At 43.4% G+C, this 16,009-nt stretch overlaps 1 protein-coding gene across 2 annotated transcripts in view; it reads right to left on the bottom strand.

Moving 5' to 3' along the window:
• The window catches only part of LOC106599468 (receptor-type tyrosine-protein phosphatase N2), a 153,811-nt gene that overhangs the window by 58,197 nt on the left and 79,605 nt on the right, over window positions 1-16,009 (bottom strand). For both annotated transcript variants that reach the window (XM_014190720.3, XM_014190723.3), the window contains one exon: window positions 5,063-5,127. In XM_014190720.3, coding sequence (XP_014046195.2) covers window positions 5,063-5,127 — 65 coding nt within the window. The remainder of the gene's footprint in view (window positions 1-5,062; window positions 5,128-16,009) is intronic.

The raw sequence follows: 16,009 nt of genomic DNA, 5'->3' as shown, positions 1-16,009 counted from the left end.
CTGTCAGCGTAGTGTCCAGAGCATGGAGGCGCTACCAGGAGACAGGCCAGTACATCAGGAGACGTGGAGGAGGCCATAGGAGGGCAACAACCCAGCAGCAGGATCTGGTAGTTCATTCAGATCTAGGATGTGTTGTTTAAGTGTTCCCTTTATTTTTTGAGCAGTATATATAATGATAATAGTGAGTTGCGAGGGCTGTTAAGAAGACCAAAAATTTACCCTATGAGTACATACCAATACATTACACACTACAGACCTAAATCACATATGTCACTACCAACAGTGAGTCCCTGCTGAGATCACTGAGGCTGAGATGGTACAACACCACTAATACAGTACAGCTCTTTGCATTACAGCTCTAAAATACTGTGATAGCACAGAAATGAGACAGAGATTGAGACAGAGATGGAGATTGTGATCGAGAGTCTATATGCGAGTCTGTTTGGTTTTGAACTGTGAGAGTCACCTACCCGCTGTATTTATAGTTATGTGCAACAGCACCATAGCGATCCAGGAGCAGCATCTGATGTGGTGAACAATTCTAGAGCTATCCCAGCATGCCCCTGGCCACAGGCCTCATAGTGGTGATGCATCCCAAATGACACACTATTCCCTATATGGTGCACTACTTTTGACCAGGCCCATAGGGGTCCGGTCTAAAGTTGTGCACTATATAGGGAAAGGGTTGCCATTTTGGATGCACCCTGGGCCTTATTACCATATCAAACCCCGTGTGGATGCTTATATCTTGGGCATAAAAATAGAGGTAGTACTTCAATAGCCTATTGATAACATTTTCACATAGATACATTTGAATATCTATTACAATAGATGCAGATGTATTTTTCTCCATAGCACTGATGTCCCAATATTTTTCTTTCTTTGTAATGGAAATTTGAGCTGGGATAATGTCTGTATGCCGGTAAACAGATAAGCCTTCTCTCTCTGGGCAGGTAGCTTAGTAGTGGGCGGCAGGTAGCCTAGTGGTTAGAGCGTTGGGCCACTAACTGAAAGGCTGCTGGTTTGAATAGCTGAGCCGAACAAAGTGAAAAATCTATTGACGTGCCATTGAGCAAGGCACTGACCCCTAATTTGCTCCAAGGGTGCTGTACTACTATGGCTGACCCTGTAAAACAACACATTTCACTGCACCTATCTGGTGTATGTGACAATAAAAACATATACAGTACCAGTCAAAAGTATGGACACACCTGCTCATTCAAGGATTTTTCTTTATTTGTACTATTTTCTACAGGATATTTTTTTTATTTTTTTTTATTTAAGCTTTATTTAACCTTTATTTAATAGTGAAGACATCAAAACTATGAAATATCACATGTAGTAACCAAAAAAGTGTATTTTATATTTGAGATTCTTCAAAGTAGCCACCCATTGCCTTGATGACAGCTTTGCACACTCTTGGCATTCTCTCAACCAGCTTCATGAGGTAGTCACCTGGAATGCATTTCAATTAACAGGTGTGCCTTGTTAAAAGTTAATTTGTGGAGTTTCTTTCCTTTTTAATGAGTTTGAGACAATCAGTTGTGACAAGGTAGGGGTGGTATTCAGAAGATAGCCCTATTTGGTAAAAGACCAAGTCCATATTATGGCAAGAACAGCTCAAATAAGCAAAGAGAAACAACAGTCCATCATTACTTTAAGACAGGAAGGTCAGTCAATGCGGAACATTTCAAGAACTTTGGAAGTTTCTTCAAGTGCAGTCGCAAAAACCATCAAGCGCTATAATGAAACATGGTCTCATGAGGACCGCCACAGGAGAGGAAGACCCAGAGTTACCTCTGCTGCAGAGGATAAGTTCATTAGAGTTAACTGCACCTCAGATTGCAGCTCATATAAATGCATCTCAAAGTTCAAGTAACAGACACATCTCAATACCAACTGTTCAGAGGAGACTGCATGAATCAGGCCTTCATGGTCGAATTGCTGAAAAGAAACCACTACTAAAGGACACAAATAATAAGAAGAGACTTGCTTGGGCCAAGAAATACGAGCAATGGATATTAGACCGGTGGAAATCTGTCCTTTGGTCTGATGAGTCCAAATTGGAGATTTTTGGTTCCAACCTCTGTATCTTTGTGAGACGCAGAGTAGGTGGATGGATGATCTCCACATGTGTGGTTCCAACCATGAAGCATGGAGGAGGAGGTGTGATGGTGTGGGGGTGCTTTGTTGGTGACACTGTCTGTGATTTATTTAGAATTCAAGGCAGACTTAACCAGCATGGATACCACAGCATTCTGCAGCGAGACGCCATCCCATTTGGTTTGCGCTTAGTGGGACTATCATTTGTTTTTCAACAGGACAATGACCCAAAACACACCTCCAGGCTATGTTTGACCAAGAAGGCGAGTGATAGAGTGCTGCATCAGATAACCTGGCCTCCACAATCAATCAACCTCAACCCAATTGAGATGGTTTGGGATGAGTTGGACCAGAGTGAAGGAAAAGCAGCCAACAAGTGTTCAGCATATGTGGGAACTACTTCAAGACTGTTGGAAAAGCATTCCTCATGAAGCTGGTTGAGAGAATGCCAAGGGTGTGCAAAGCTGTCACATCAAGGAAAAGGGTGGCTACTTTAAAGAATCTGAAATATAAAATATATTTTGATTTGTTTAACACTTTTCTGGTTACTACATGATTCCATGTGTGTTATATCATAGTTTTGACTTCTTCACTATTATTCAACAATGTAGAAAATAGTAAAAAATAAAAACATTTGACTGGTACTGTATATATCTTTTTTTTTCTTGATCCATTGAAATGGGTCTCCATCATTCACATTAATTAAACATTTGTAATATTCCTATACAATATCAAAAAATGTTTTTGATAGGGCATCTAGGCATGAGATAGATTGGAAATCAATGCGAAATGGGTTAAACAGCCATATAATTAAACAATAAATGATTTATTTCAAATGAAATCAATGTTTGTCTGTTTATTACTATCAAAACAATTATAACATGTCATCAGGAGGCAGCCACACAGTTAACGCATTAAAGCGTATTGTATTTAGGGCGGTAAAACCATAACAGATAGCTTTAATCCTTTTTATAGACAGAGTTGTGCAGTCAGTGGTTTTGTCCCAAATGGCACCCTATAACCTATTTCATTTACTACTTTTGACCAGGGCTGTGGTCGAAAAATAGTGCACTACATAGGAAATAGGGTGCCATTTGGGACACAGCCAGTCTCTCCCAGGATAGGTTACTTGTAGCCACCATGGTTGTAATCAATTAAAATGGCTGTGTGGGGCTATCTAATCACTAACCACGCTCCTGTGTTTTCCTTTTGATTAATTCCTTCCCCTTGCTGTCTAAAACACAGTTTTGAGGACAGATTGGAAGGAGAACAACTCAAGCTAAACAAAGCAGCGCAGGGAACTGACTGGGATTAGTGGTAGCTACTTCAGGACAATTAGAATCTGGCTTCTGCCCAGATTCCTTATATAACACTACTCATAATTGGACCTGTGTTGAAGAAGTGTGGAAACAACAATGCCTGTGTCCCAAATGATAACCTATTCCGTATATAGTTCCCTTATAGGGCTTAGGTCAAAACTTTAGCACTATATAGGGAATAGGGTGACATTTGGGGCACAACCAATGCTTGTGTTGACTAATGGTATAGCTATAACATCAAATGTGAATTTTTGTTTTATTTCAAACTCAGATATTGACAAATTAAATGGGTGCTCTACCCGTCATCACCTTTTCTGACTCCTACAATCTACAATGAGCAATATATAGTATATCCAGCAGAACATTCAGCATGTAGAATACAAAAACCTTGAAGCTGGGCACTTTGAAAAAACTTAACTCAGTCTCTGTCTGATTACAGTAGACATGATCCATCTCAGTGTTCTCAGAGAATCCATTTCAGAGCAGAATCGTGAAATGGAGTAGCACTCTCCACCCGACCCAGGCTAGGAAAAGAAGATTGGGGTAGCAGTGCAGCACCAGACATAATCTGAATAGGCCTGGTTTGTGTCCCAAATGCCCTAAATAGTGCAATATCATTTTATTCATTCAAAAAACAGATAAAGCAACACCTCACGGCACAATGCCACTCCCCTATTTGACCTAGATAGTTTGTGTGTATGTAATGATATGTAGGCTGCCTTTTATTTATTTTTGATGTAGTTCTAGTGTCTATTGATGTTCTGTATTATGTCATTCTGTATTATGTTTCATGTTTTGTGTGGACTCCAGGAAGAGTAGCTGCTGCTTTTGCAACAGCTAATGGGGATGCAAATAACATACCAAATACCAGGAAATATGATCAGACCCCTATGGGCCATGGTCAAAAGTAGTGCACTACATAGGGAATAGGGTGCCATTTGGGACGCCTACCCTTCCCTCTCACAACAGCAGTTCAATTGGTGATAATAGGCTCCATTCAGGCCTAGTATTGAATTCGCTCTCTCGCTCTCGCTCTCTCTCTCTCTCTCTCTCCACATTGAGCTCATCGCTGCCATTTTGATTACTGGTCTGAATGTAACACAGTCATTGAGTCATACTTACTGCTAAATCAGTAACAGAGATAGGAGAGACACTCCATGGTATATTTAATAGAGACGTGGCAGAGAATGGTAATGTTCACGACTTGAGCCCAGGAAAGCCAGCCAGCCAGCCAGAGAAACTAATCGTGGGTCCTGAAAATGGAGGTTCGGTGGCAGCCTGTGCTGTTTCAACTGACACGTCCGCAGTCATAAAGGTGCTTTATATTGCTGACTGCTGAGCACAGAAAATAAAGAGTTCGTCCAGTTTATTTGCGCTGTCATGTTCGCTGTTTACGTGTATGTTCGACACAAAATCTGTCAAAGTATGTCTTTATGCTCTCAGGAAAACACTCTCTCACAAATATGCTTTGCTGTAGCAGCCCATGAGGAAACCATTCAAATCAATGTCATAGGACAACTCAAACGACAAATAATAAACTCAACAGAGTCTAACATCATAGCTGATTCCCAAAAAGTATTGCAATATTTTGGAAATAGGGTGCCATTTGAGACACAACCCATAGAAAGAAGGGTACTTACATCTGTGATTCCAGCCTCCAGAATGATCACCTTGGCCTCCTTCTCCACTGCATCCTTCTGGTGAACTGGGAACGGGAGAAACAGGAGCTTGTGTGAGACTAGACTGCTGGCAATTTTTATTATTTCACCTTTATTTAACCAGGTAGGCAAGTTGAGAACAGGTTCTCATTTACAACAGCGACCTGGCCAAGATAAAGCAAAGCAGTGCGACACAAACAACACAGAGTTACACATCAGATAAACAAAAGTACAGTTAATAACACAATAGAAAAATCTATACACAGTGTGTGCAAATGGAGTAAGGAGGTAAGGCAATAAATAGGCCATGGTAGCGAAGCAATTACAATTTAGCAAATGAACACTGGAGTGATAGATGTGCAGATGATGATGTGCAAGTAGAAATACTGGTGTGCAAAAGAGCAAAAAAGTAAATAAAAACAATATGGGGATGAGGTAGGTATTTGGGTGGGCTATTTACAGATGGGCTGTGTACAGCTGCAGCGATCGGTAAGCTGCTCAGATAGCTGATGCTTAAAGTTAGTGAGGGAGATGTAAGTCTCCAACTTCAGCAATTTTTGCAATTCGTTCCAGTCATTGGCAGCAGAGAACTGGAAGGAAAGGCGGCCAATCACTCCTATAGTAGAATATGTGACGCAGGTGGTTAGAGGAGCAGCTCCAAGGAGAGACAGTCTATGTCGAAATGGTGCCCTATGCCAATATAGTGCGCTACTGTTGACCAAGGGCAAAAGTAGGGCACTCAATAGGGAATACAGAGTCATTTGGGACACAAACCACCACTGTCTACTAATCTATTTCTACGCAATTGGTTAATAACTAGCACTAGATGAAATAACGTGCTTAAGGCATCGAGTGTAATTCAAATAGGCCTGAGGGTATTTGATATAAATAGCAAAATCAAGGTTTATTTACCTCTTGGTGATTGAACTAGCAATAAAGTATGTATATTTTCTTACGGGTAAATTATATTTCCATCTCTTTTTGCAACCGTTGAATATATTAAGGCGAATCGTACCCGAAATAGATTCATAAAACTCATGTTGAAACCTTCCTTCTTTCTTTCCTTCCACTGCCTTAAGAGGAAATAATTGTGAGGTTTAATTGAAATTCATGGAGGACTAATATTAAAGGAAGAACAAAATGTTATGAAAAACTGTGCATAATTGGCATTCACTTTGTTTTCCATGTGAAAGCACCTCCTTTGTTGACACATCCGGCAGATGAAGGATATGCAAATAACCTAGGGAGAGCTCTTCTAGGTCCCAAATGGCATCCTATTTCCTATTGTACACTACTTTTGACCGGAGCCCATAGAGCTCCGGTCAAAAGTAGTGCACTATGTAGGGAATTGGATGCCATTTGAGACGCAACACTCAACTCTATAACGTTCTCCAAATCCATCCAATAGCCTATCTAATGAGTGTTTTAATCTATCACAGTAATTCTTTGCTCTCGTCAATTTATGCAGAATCCAGTATAATTACGCTGTGCGGCTTCAGATGGGTGATTTGATTGAAGTGAACTAAGCTCTGAACCTGAGGAGGGGAGCGTGACCACCATGTCTGCCATGGACCAGGCTGTCAAAAAGGATGTCTTAATAATGCTGTCAGAGCCAGACCACCTGGGCTACACACATACGTAATGACCACTGAACCACAACCACTGGAGTCAGTTTACTCCATAGCCATTACACCACTGTCCAGTAAAAGCTTTGCAGAGCGGACACATGTGTGCAGCCAGTGGTAACATACTGCCTTAGCAAGTGAGACATGCCCACAAAGACATTGACATGAAAACCCAGACAGTCAATTAACTACAACCATACATCGCAATATGATGAGCATAAAACAAACAATCAAACAAGTAAACAGACAAATGAACATGAAAAGAACAAGAAAAGGCTGTCCATGGGAGGGATCCAACAAGTACACAGCAACAAGTGGGACTTCTCTTCCTGGTGCTTGAATGTGATGTGAACAGTAAGGGTGAGATAATTACAGCCAGACAGTCTTTCATTAGACAATACTTTTGGCATCGCAACACCACATTGTGGAGCGTGGCTTCCCCACATCCTCTCCTCTCCTCTCCTCTCCTCTCCTCTCCTCTCCTCTCCTCTCCTCTCCTCTCCTCTCCTCTCCTCTCCTCTCCCCTCCCCTCCCCTCCCCTCCCCTCCCTCCTCTCCTCTCCTCTCCTCTCCCCTCCCCTCCCCTCCCCTCCTCTCCTCTCCTCTCCTCTCCTCTCCTCTCCTCTCCTCTCCTCTCCTCTCCTCTCCTCTCCTCTCCTCTCCTCTCCCCTCCCCTCCCCTCCCCTCCCTCCTCTCCTCTCCTCTCCTCTCCTCTCCTCTCCTCTCCTCTCCTCTCCTCTCCTCTCCTCTCCTCTCCTCTCCTCTTCCACAGACTCTTAATGAGCAGCAGCCTAACTAGAGCTCAGCAACTCAACAGCCAGAATGAGCAAGTTCATTTGTACCACACTGAGTGGTTCCCAAATCGCAACCTGCATGGATGGATGTTTGAAACTACTAACAAACTACAAAGCGGGCAAGGGTAAATTGGCTATTTTGTTTACAGTTTGCATACCTGCAGGTTTCGAAATAAGTCTGAGATATGAGACATTTTGAATACAAATTGCAAAAGTAAACTAGATACAGGTTTTCATTGCATGTATTATATTATTTCCATATCCCCATCATTCCATTTTATATATACCCTTTTCAGTGTGCTCCATCTTTTGTTGCACAGTATCACAGGCCAGATTGTTGTATAAGAAACAATGGGCAGCTGAAGAAAGAACTCACTCTATGAGCGAGTAGCTGCCTTTTTTCCTTCGAGAATACATAGGAGTTTCATTTGTCACCCCGTGTCCTGCTTTATGTTAACTCAATGTATCAGAGGCACCTTGAGGGGAACAAAACAGCCTGGATTCCAAAAATGCTCAATATTTAACCACTGACTGAAGGAAAAGGCCTGGTTCTATGAGGTCTATGAGTTCAGAGCCCAGAATGGGGTGCTGTGTTGCACCGGGGACTGTTTCTGAGCACATTTGATGGGAATAACAACCCCATCACTTTGTGATACAGCACACGGATGTAATCACCTTACCTGATCATGATAGCAGTGATCCCTGAAAAAATTCTAATATATCGCGGTGTGTTTTCTGCTCTCTGAAATATTTGACAGCGTGAGAAGGAAGGGGACTTGATAAGTAATATTTATAATATTTTTGGTCTAAAGACCATGTCACCATCCCCAACATCCAGTTGTCAAAACCAATTCCAGAGTCATTTTTCAAATGCTTTTTAATTACATATTGTATTCGGAGGTCTCACTTGCATTAATTTGATTTCTGATATCAACATTTCAGCCTTCAATCTCTTTCAAATGATGTTTTTCTCCAATCTCCAACACCCTAGCCTTATTGCCTCCAGTAATTTAAACTGCAATATGAAGCAATGAGCAATGGGAGACGACTTAGAGCATCACAAAGACAATGCAATATGTAATCAAATTAAAAGCAGGGGGGAGAAATGGCATCCCAGGCCACCTGGGGCAAGGAGCCATTACCTCTCTGTGGAGGGGAGAGAGCAGTACTCCATCATACACTGCCTGTATCCCAAATAGGCACCATATTCCCTTTATAGTGCCATAGGGCTTTGGTCAAAGGTAGTGCACTATGTAGGGAATAGGGTAACATTTGGGAAGCAGCCACTGTCTGCCAGCTGAATAATGGTAAACAAGCTCCATCTCTATCGAAACATTTATCATCACTCTCCACTGCTTGGAGAGTCTGGCTAACACTGGGAATGGAATGATATTCATGTAAAAATGTACACACTGTATGTTACATGGTTCCACTTTGAGTAACGGTTGTAATACCAAATATCTAAGAATATATTTTTTTGGTGTGTAATGTGCTTGGTCTCAACATGAAAATGATACCGATTTTCCTAACACAGCAGTTTAAGCAAGATCTGAGCAATTTTGTTGAAACAATACTTTTGTTTTGTTGTTGTTCATATTTTATTTGATTATTAGATGTTGCCGTTCATATTTTATTTATTTATATGGTGACATGTTATGTAATGTTGTCACTCCACACTGGCAGTTGTTTTTCTGTTGCATTCAGGTGCAGGTACTAAACTGTAATGACAATGTACAGTATACAAACATCTGATTTTATGGGCCCTGGTTAAAAGCAGTGCCCTATAGGGAATAGGGTGCCATTTAGGATGCAGCCTATGACACAAACAACCCTCCTACAGAGGGTAAACAGCAACAACACCCGCCAACAACAATTAATGACCCTGCTTAAATGAATTGAGGTTACTGCACTAAGATGTAATACAGACCACGACATCGCAGCCTCGACTTTCAACAGCAATCAGCATCATATCACAATCTGTAATGGAAGCTTTAACACAGTGCTGTTAACGCTGTCAACTCATTTCTAACCTAGAATAGAGTGATGGGTAATGAACCAAGTATTCGTGTGATGCATACATTTATGCATCACACTAATGCTATATAAGAACTAAGCCCAAAGATCTATGAATATCTATCTATACATTCTCATGAAGGATCTCACAGTCTAAAAGAAGATCTCTTTAAAAGTAAGAGAATGTCTAGTCTACACAGAGTCCATGTGGGCTCCCTGTCCTTGTCTGAATTCTGCCCATCTGTCTCATCCATCATGATTCATAGAATAGGGATGTCTCTCTCTTCTTTGTGTGAGGGATGGCCGGATGGTGGGCAGGTAGCCTAGCGGTTAGAGCGTTGGGCCAGTAACCGAAAGGTCGCTATTCGAATACCCGAGCTGACAATTTGCTCCAGGAACTCTGCACTACTATCGCTGACCATGTAAAACAGGGCTCCCCAACTGGAGAATTTGGCCCTCAGGTAAATTTATTTGGCCTCCCAAGTTTTCTTAGCAAAACTTTTTTGGGGGGGAGGGGGACATAAAAGACACCAGCAAAACAGCTCCAAGTGATTTACATTTTGGTAATCTGTTCCAAAGTATGCCCAAGCTGACTCATCACACACGCTGCTGTTACTGTTCATTATCTATCCTGTTGCCTAGTCACTTTATCCCTACCTATATGTACATATCTATCTAAATTACCTCGTACCCCTGAACATGGACTCGGTACTGGTACCCCGTGTATATACAGCAGCCAAGTTATCATTACTCATTGTGTATTTATTCCTTGTGTTGTTATTTTTCTATTATTTATCTGCATTGTTGGGAAGGACCTGTAAGTAAGCATTTCACTGTTAGTCCACACCTGTTGTCTACAAAGCATGTGACAAATAACATTTAAAATTATTAGGTTTTAGTCAATCATATCTGTTTGGGCTTCTTGTGGTCAATTTGCAGACTACAAATTATTTGCAATTATGTTCAGGCCCCCTGACCATGCGCTCAAGAAAAAAAAGTTCCGCAGCTGAATCTAGCTGATTATCCCTGCTGTAAAATAACACATTTTACTGCACCTATCCGGGGATGGAAGGAGAGAGGCAGAGAGGGAGGGAGGGGGAGGGAGGAGAGAGAGAGAGAGAGAAATAGAGATGGAGGGGGGTGGATGGAGGGCTGAAGGGAGGGAGCGATGGGGTATAGAGGTTTGATAAGTGGAGGTAATGATAATTCACTGGCAGCAGAAAAGCAACAAAAAAATGGGACAGACAGTATCAGCCCGTCCACAGCAGGGATCTGAACCGCCAGGACAGACAGTATCAGCCCGTCCACAGCAGGGATCTGAACCGCCAGGACAGACAGTATCAGCCCGTCCACAGCAGGGATCTGAACCGCCAGGACAGACAGTATCAGCCCGTCCACAGCAGGGATCTGAACCGCCAGGACAGACAGTATCAGCCCGTCCACAGCAGGGATCTGAACCGCCAGGACAGACAGTATCAGCCCGTCCACAGCAGGGATCTGAACCGCCAGGACAGACAGTATCAGCCCGTCCACAGCAGGGATCTGAACTGCCAGGACAGACAGTATCAGCCCGTCCACAGCAGGGATCTGAACCGCCAGGACAGACAGTATCAGCCCGTCCACAGCAGGGATCTGAACCGCCAGGACAGACAGTATCAGCCCGTCCACAGCAGGGATCTGAACCGCCAGGACAGACAGTATCAGCCCGTCCACAGCAGGGATCTGAACCGCCAGGACAGACAGTATCAGCCCGTCCACAGCAGGGATCTGAACCGCCAGGACAGACAGTATCAGCCCGTCCACAGCAGGGATCTGAACCGCCAGGACAGACAGTATCAGCCCGTCCACAGCAGGGATCTGAACCGCCAGGACAGACAGTATCAGCCCGTCCACAGCAGGGATCTGAACCGCCAGGACAGACAGTATCAGCCCGTCCACAGCAGGGATCTGAACCGCCAGGACAGACAGTATCAGCCCGTCCACAGCAGGGATCTGAACCGCCAGGACAGACAGTATCAGCCCGTCCACAGCAGGGATCTGAACTGCCAGGACAGACAGTATCAGCCTGTCCACAGCAGGGATCTGAACCACCAGGGGGTGCTCACATTGAGAAACATAAAGACACTGCATCTTCAACTTCAAATATTCATTCTACCTTTTCTGTTTTCCGCAAGGTACTCTCATTTAAAGCATTACTGTAAATCCTTTTTTTAGCATAAAAGGTAAGTATAACATAACACTGGTAGTACCAGCAACATAAACCATGCCTATCAGAGGGCAGTGACAGAGAGAGTTGTCTGGCCTGTTACCCAGTTCCAGTACACTAGCATCTGTAGACTTTAGACCACAGGGACTCCTGGTAAAGCAACCTTCTGGATCCCGACTGGCACCCTATTCCCTACTTACCTTTTGACCAGAGTCCTATGGGCCCTTGTCAAAAGTAGTGCACTAAATAAGGAATAGGGTGTCATTTGGGATGTAAACAAAGCGTTTGGTCTTATCAGGAGTGTTTGTCCTAGACACCCGACTGTCAGGAACCCTTAACACACCACTTCCCATATAACCAGGCCTGACCCAGTTTGATACTGGGAGGAGGAGGGAGATAGAATGCATCCCAAATGGCACCATATTCCCTATATAGTGCACTACTTTTGACCAGGGCCCAAAGGGAATAGGGTGCCATTTGTGATGCAACCATAGCCCGGGGCACAGTACAGTACAGTATCTTTCTGACTGAGTAGTGGAAAAAATTAGAGACCACTTATTGTTCATGACAGGAAAATTCACACGGACTGGCAACACTTAACGCCTCGCTTGCTCGCTCTCTTCCCTCTCTCTTTCTCCCTCCTCCCGCGCTCTCTCTCTCTCTCTCATTCTCTCTCCTCCCTCTCAGCACGTCCGAGGGGTGACTTTTACGTCTGACTCATCTCTCATCTCTCCAGCCGATTGAGTGAGGACCGACCGACCGGCTGGCAGCAGCTCCAGCTCGCCAGCTCCAGCTCGCTCAAATATGATTGCTGCATGATCACTCAAGCATTTTAAAGACTCTCTGACAGCCCCATGCATGTCAATAGTTTAATAAAGGCTAGATAGATGGTTAATTCGTAGTGTCAGAAACCTTGTGGTGTGTGGATTGCATATTTTTTTCAATAAAATGTAGAGGTTATACACAGTTGTAAGCAGCAAAATGGACAAAACATTACACAAGGTTTGTAGCTTATCCTTTTGTGTGTGTGTGGGTGTTGGCGTGTGTGTGTGCATGCGACGTGCGTGTGTGTGTGTGTGCCGGTGTACATGGGCGTGCACGTGTGTCTGAAACAGAGAGGAGACTGAAAGCCTTCTAGCACAGGTCCATGGTCAAGGCCATCTCACTGGGGAGCCTGCAGTGCAGTCAGAGCCTTTCCACTTGAAGGAAAAGTCTCCTGTTTCTGCTGCAGAGAGGACAAGGGCTGACATACTGGGAAAACCTTCAACTTTCAATTGTTTCCAAGCACTGGAAGCTCCATACCTAATGCAGGCTATTTCTTAGACTGCGCTGGGTTTGTCCATATTGCTCGTATTATGTCAATTGTGCTCGGTTTTTCAGACAGTGTATATCGGCTGATGCTTATTACAAACAATCCATTCTGTATGGCAGTCTTTAAAGTGTCCATGACCATTTGTGTCAAATAATCAATATGTGACTGAATGTGTGGGTAGGATGGGGTAAGCTGTAAAATGCTTATGCACACAATTGAAAGTAGAATACTTGATAATAAGAAAATAAACACTGAAGGAATTCATTCAACTTGCATAATGCTCAAGGCTCTGACAATGGTGTTACACATGCTTGGCATGCCCAGTCCAACCAGATTATTTCACTGGTATTTTCGCACAGTCATCCATTGTCCTGAGGAGGTGTGTGCACTGCCTGCAGTAAAGACCTTTACTAATAACATAGTAATAATAGCCTAGCACCCTGGGACAGCTGGACACACTCAGTTGCGTGGACACCAGGAGACCATGACAATGTCACTGTGCTGGGAGGACAGCAGCGGAGCATGCCTGTATCACCCCAGCCCAGGGCTACAGATGGACACACGGGCTGATGGGTAAATCTGTGATAACAGAGGCCTCACTTCACTATGCTATCCTCCACGGACAAGTCCTCTTGTCCTGCGGCACGTAATTACAAACCCGGCTCTTAGCTGGACGAAAAAGAAGAGAACTATCTGATTGACCGTTGAAAAGTCGCCCAAAAAACCGACAGCGGTGGATGGAACTATCAAGGGACATCTGTGTAAAGAGATATCAGTGGAGGACTGCCACTTTATTTCGCCCACATGCAGCAGCCAAGAAGAAGAAAAATTGTAAAGCCTGAAACCATATAAATGCCTCCAGGAGATACGGGAAACTGGAGACTGGCCAGACGCTGCCTGTATGAACGGTTAGAGCAGGCCTGGGAAAAGGCCGGCCCGGGGGCCGTATGCGGCCTGCAACCTGATTCAATACGGCCCGCGGAATCATGCTCAGATCTCAAGGAATTTGCAATAGTAAAGTTTTGAAAAACATATTTGTTATTCACATTAAAAGCCCAATGAATACTCGCCTTTGTGTAATGATTTAACTCCCACCGCTTGTGGGACATTTATTTTGAAGGCACATATAAATAACAACTGCACGAGGACAGACAGTGACTGACAGGCTGATACACACGTCACAATTACAAATAGTAGCTAGCTACAAATGAGATTTTTAAAAGAAAAGGAAAGTAGACAATGAATGTAGGGTGTTCCAGCAAGAGTGGATATCGAAATATTTCTTTATTTAGGTATCAGGGAAAGCTGTGTGCTTAGTGTGCAAAGAGAGCATCGCTGTCTTGAAAGACTACAACTTGTCCCGACACTTCCAGATGAAGCATGCAGAGAAATATAGGAATATGTCTTCTGAGCAGAGGGCAAGTGCATGGAAAGAGTTGCTTTCTCAGTTGCAAAAGCAGCAAGGACTTCACAAAACTGTATTCACAAACGACGGAATTGCGAGAGCTAGCTATGTACTGACCCTCAAAATTGATGAACATAACAAGCCATGGCGAATTCAATAAAGAATGTTTAATTGACTCTGCAGCAATACTTTGCCCCGACAAGAAAGAGCTGTTTGAAAATGTTTCCCTGTCAAGACGAACAGTGACACGACGTGTTGAGGGCATCGCAGAGAATATGGAACAACAGTTGAAAGACAAGGTAAAGGATTGCACCTATTTCTCCTTGGCCCTGGATGAGAACAGTGATGCACGTAACACAAAGCAGTTGTTGATATTCTTACTAGGCATAACCCCAGACTTTGAAATTACAGAGGAGCTTGATTCAGTGCAGTCAATGAAGAGCACAACCACAGGGAAAGATTTATTGGAGGAGGTTAATAAGTGTTTGGCAAAGCTGGGACTGAGTTTTGAAAAGTTATCCAGTGTGACTACTGATGGGTGCCAAAACAGGAAAAGGATACAAGATCAAGTAGCTGAGCTGAATCCAGATCAGAAAATGATTTTCCTGCATTGCATTATTCATCAGGAGGTGCTCTGTAAATGTGTTCTGAAAATGAGCCATGTTGTGGATACAGACACTAAAGTGGTAAACTTCATAAGAGCAAAATCTTTAAACCACAGGCAGTTTGTCTCACTGTTGGAAGAGACAGAGTCGGGTCATGCAGATCTCCCCTACCACACAAATGTGAAATGGCTGAGTTTGGGGAAGGTGCTTAAAAGGGTGTGGGACCTGAAGTCGGAGATTGCTGAGTTTTTGCAAATGAAAGGAAAACGTGGATTTCCCTCAACTGCAAGATAAAGAATGGTTGGCTGATTTTGCCTTCACCATGGACATCATGGCTCTCATGAATGAACTGAATTCCAAACTACAAGGGAAGGGCCTTTTTGCACATCAGATGTACAGCCTTGTCAAAGCCTTCAAGGGAAAATTACTCCTCCTGACCCGCCAAGTAGAAGCCAACAATTTCACCCACCTTCCAACACTACTGGTCTGTTCCCTATCAGATGACCAGGGGCAGAAGTATACATTGCCGCTGCGTGATTTGAACAGTCACTTTTCTCGTCGTTTTTTCAAAGTGTTGGAAAATGACATGCTGTTGGTTTCCTCTCCTTTCACTTTCAATGTGGATAACACTCCCACTGACCTGCAACTTGAGCTTATCGATCTTCAGTCTGATGCAGTGATTGGAGAACTATTCAAAACAATGTCACTGATGAGGTTCTATGCATTTCTCGATGAACAAAACTTTCCAAAGATTATGAGTCATGCTCAGAAGATGTTTGTACTGTTTGGGTCAACCTATGTATGTGAACAGATATTCAGTGATGAAATCAAGGCACAGATCATCTTTTACTGGCTCTCACCTCTCAGCAATCATGCGCATAGCGACGTCAGAAACTATATCTGACTTCACTGCTGTAGTCAATGCCCATCAGACTTCACTCCTCACACTGATTGAGTAGTTTAAATGTAA

The sequence above is a fragment of the Salmo salar genome, chromosome 03, assembly GCF_965601325.2.
Source record: "Salmo salar chromosome 03, fSalSal1, whole genome shotgun sequence".
NCBI lineage: Eukaryota > Metazoa > Chordata > Actinopteri > Salmoniformes > Salmonidae > Salmo > Salmo salar.
This window is presented reverse-complemented; position numbering and strand designations above follow the sequence as displayed.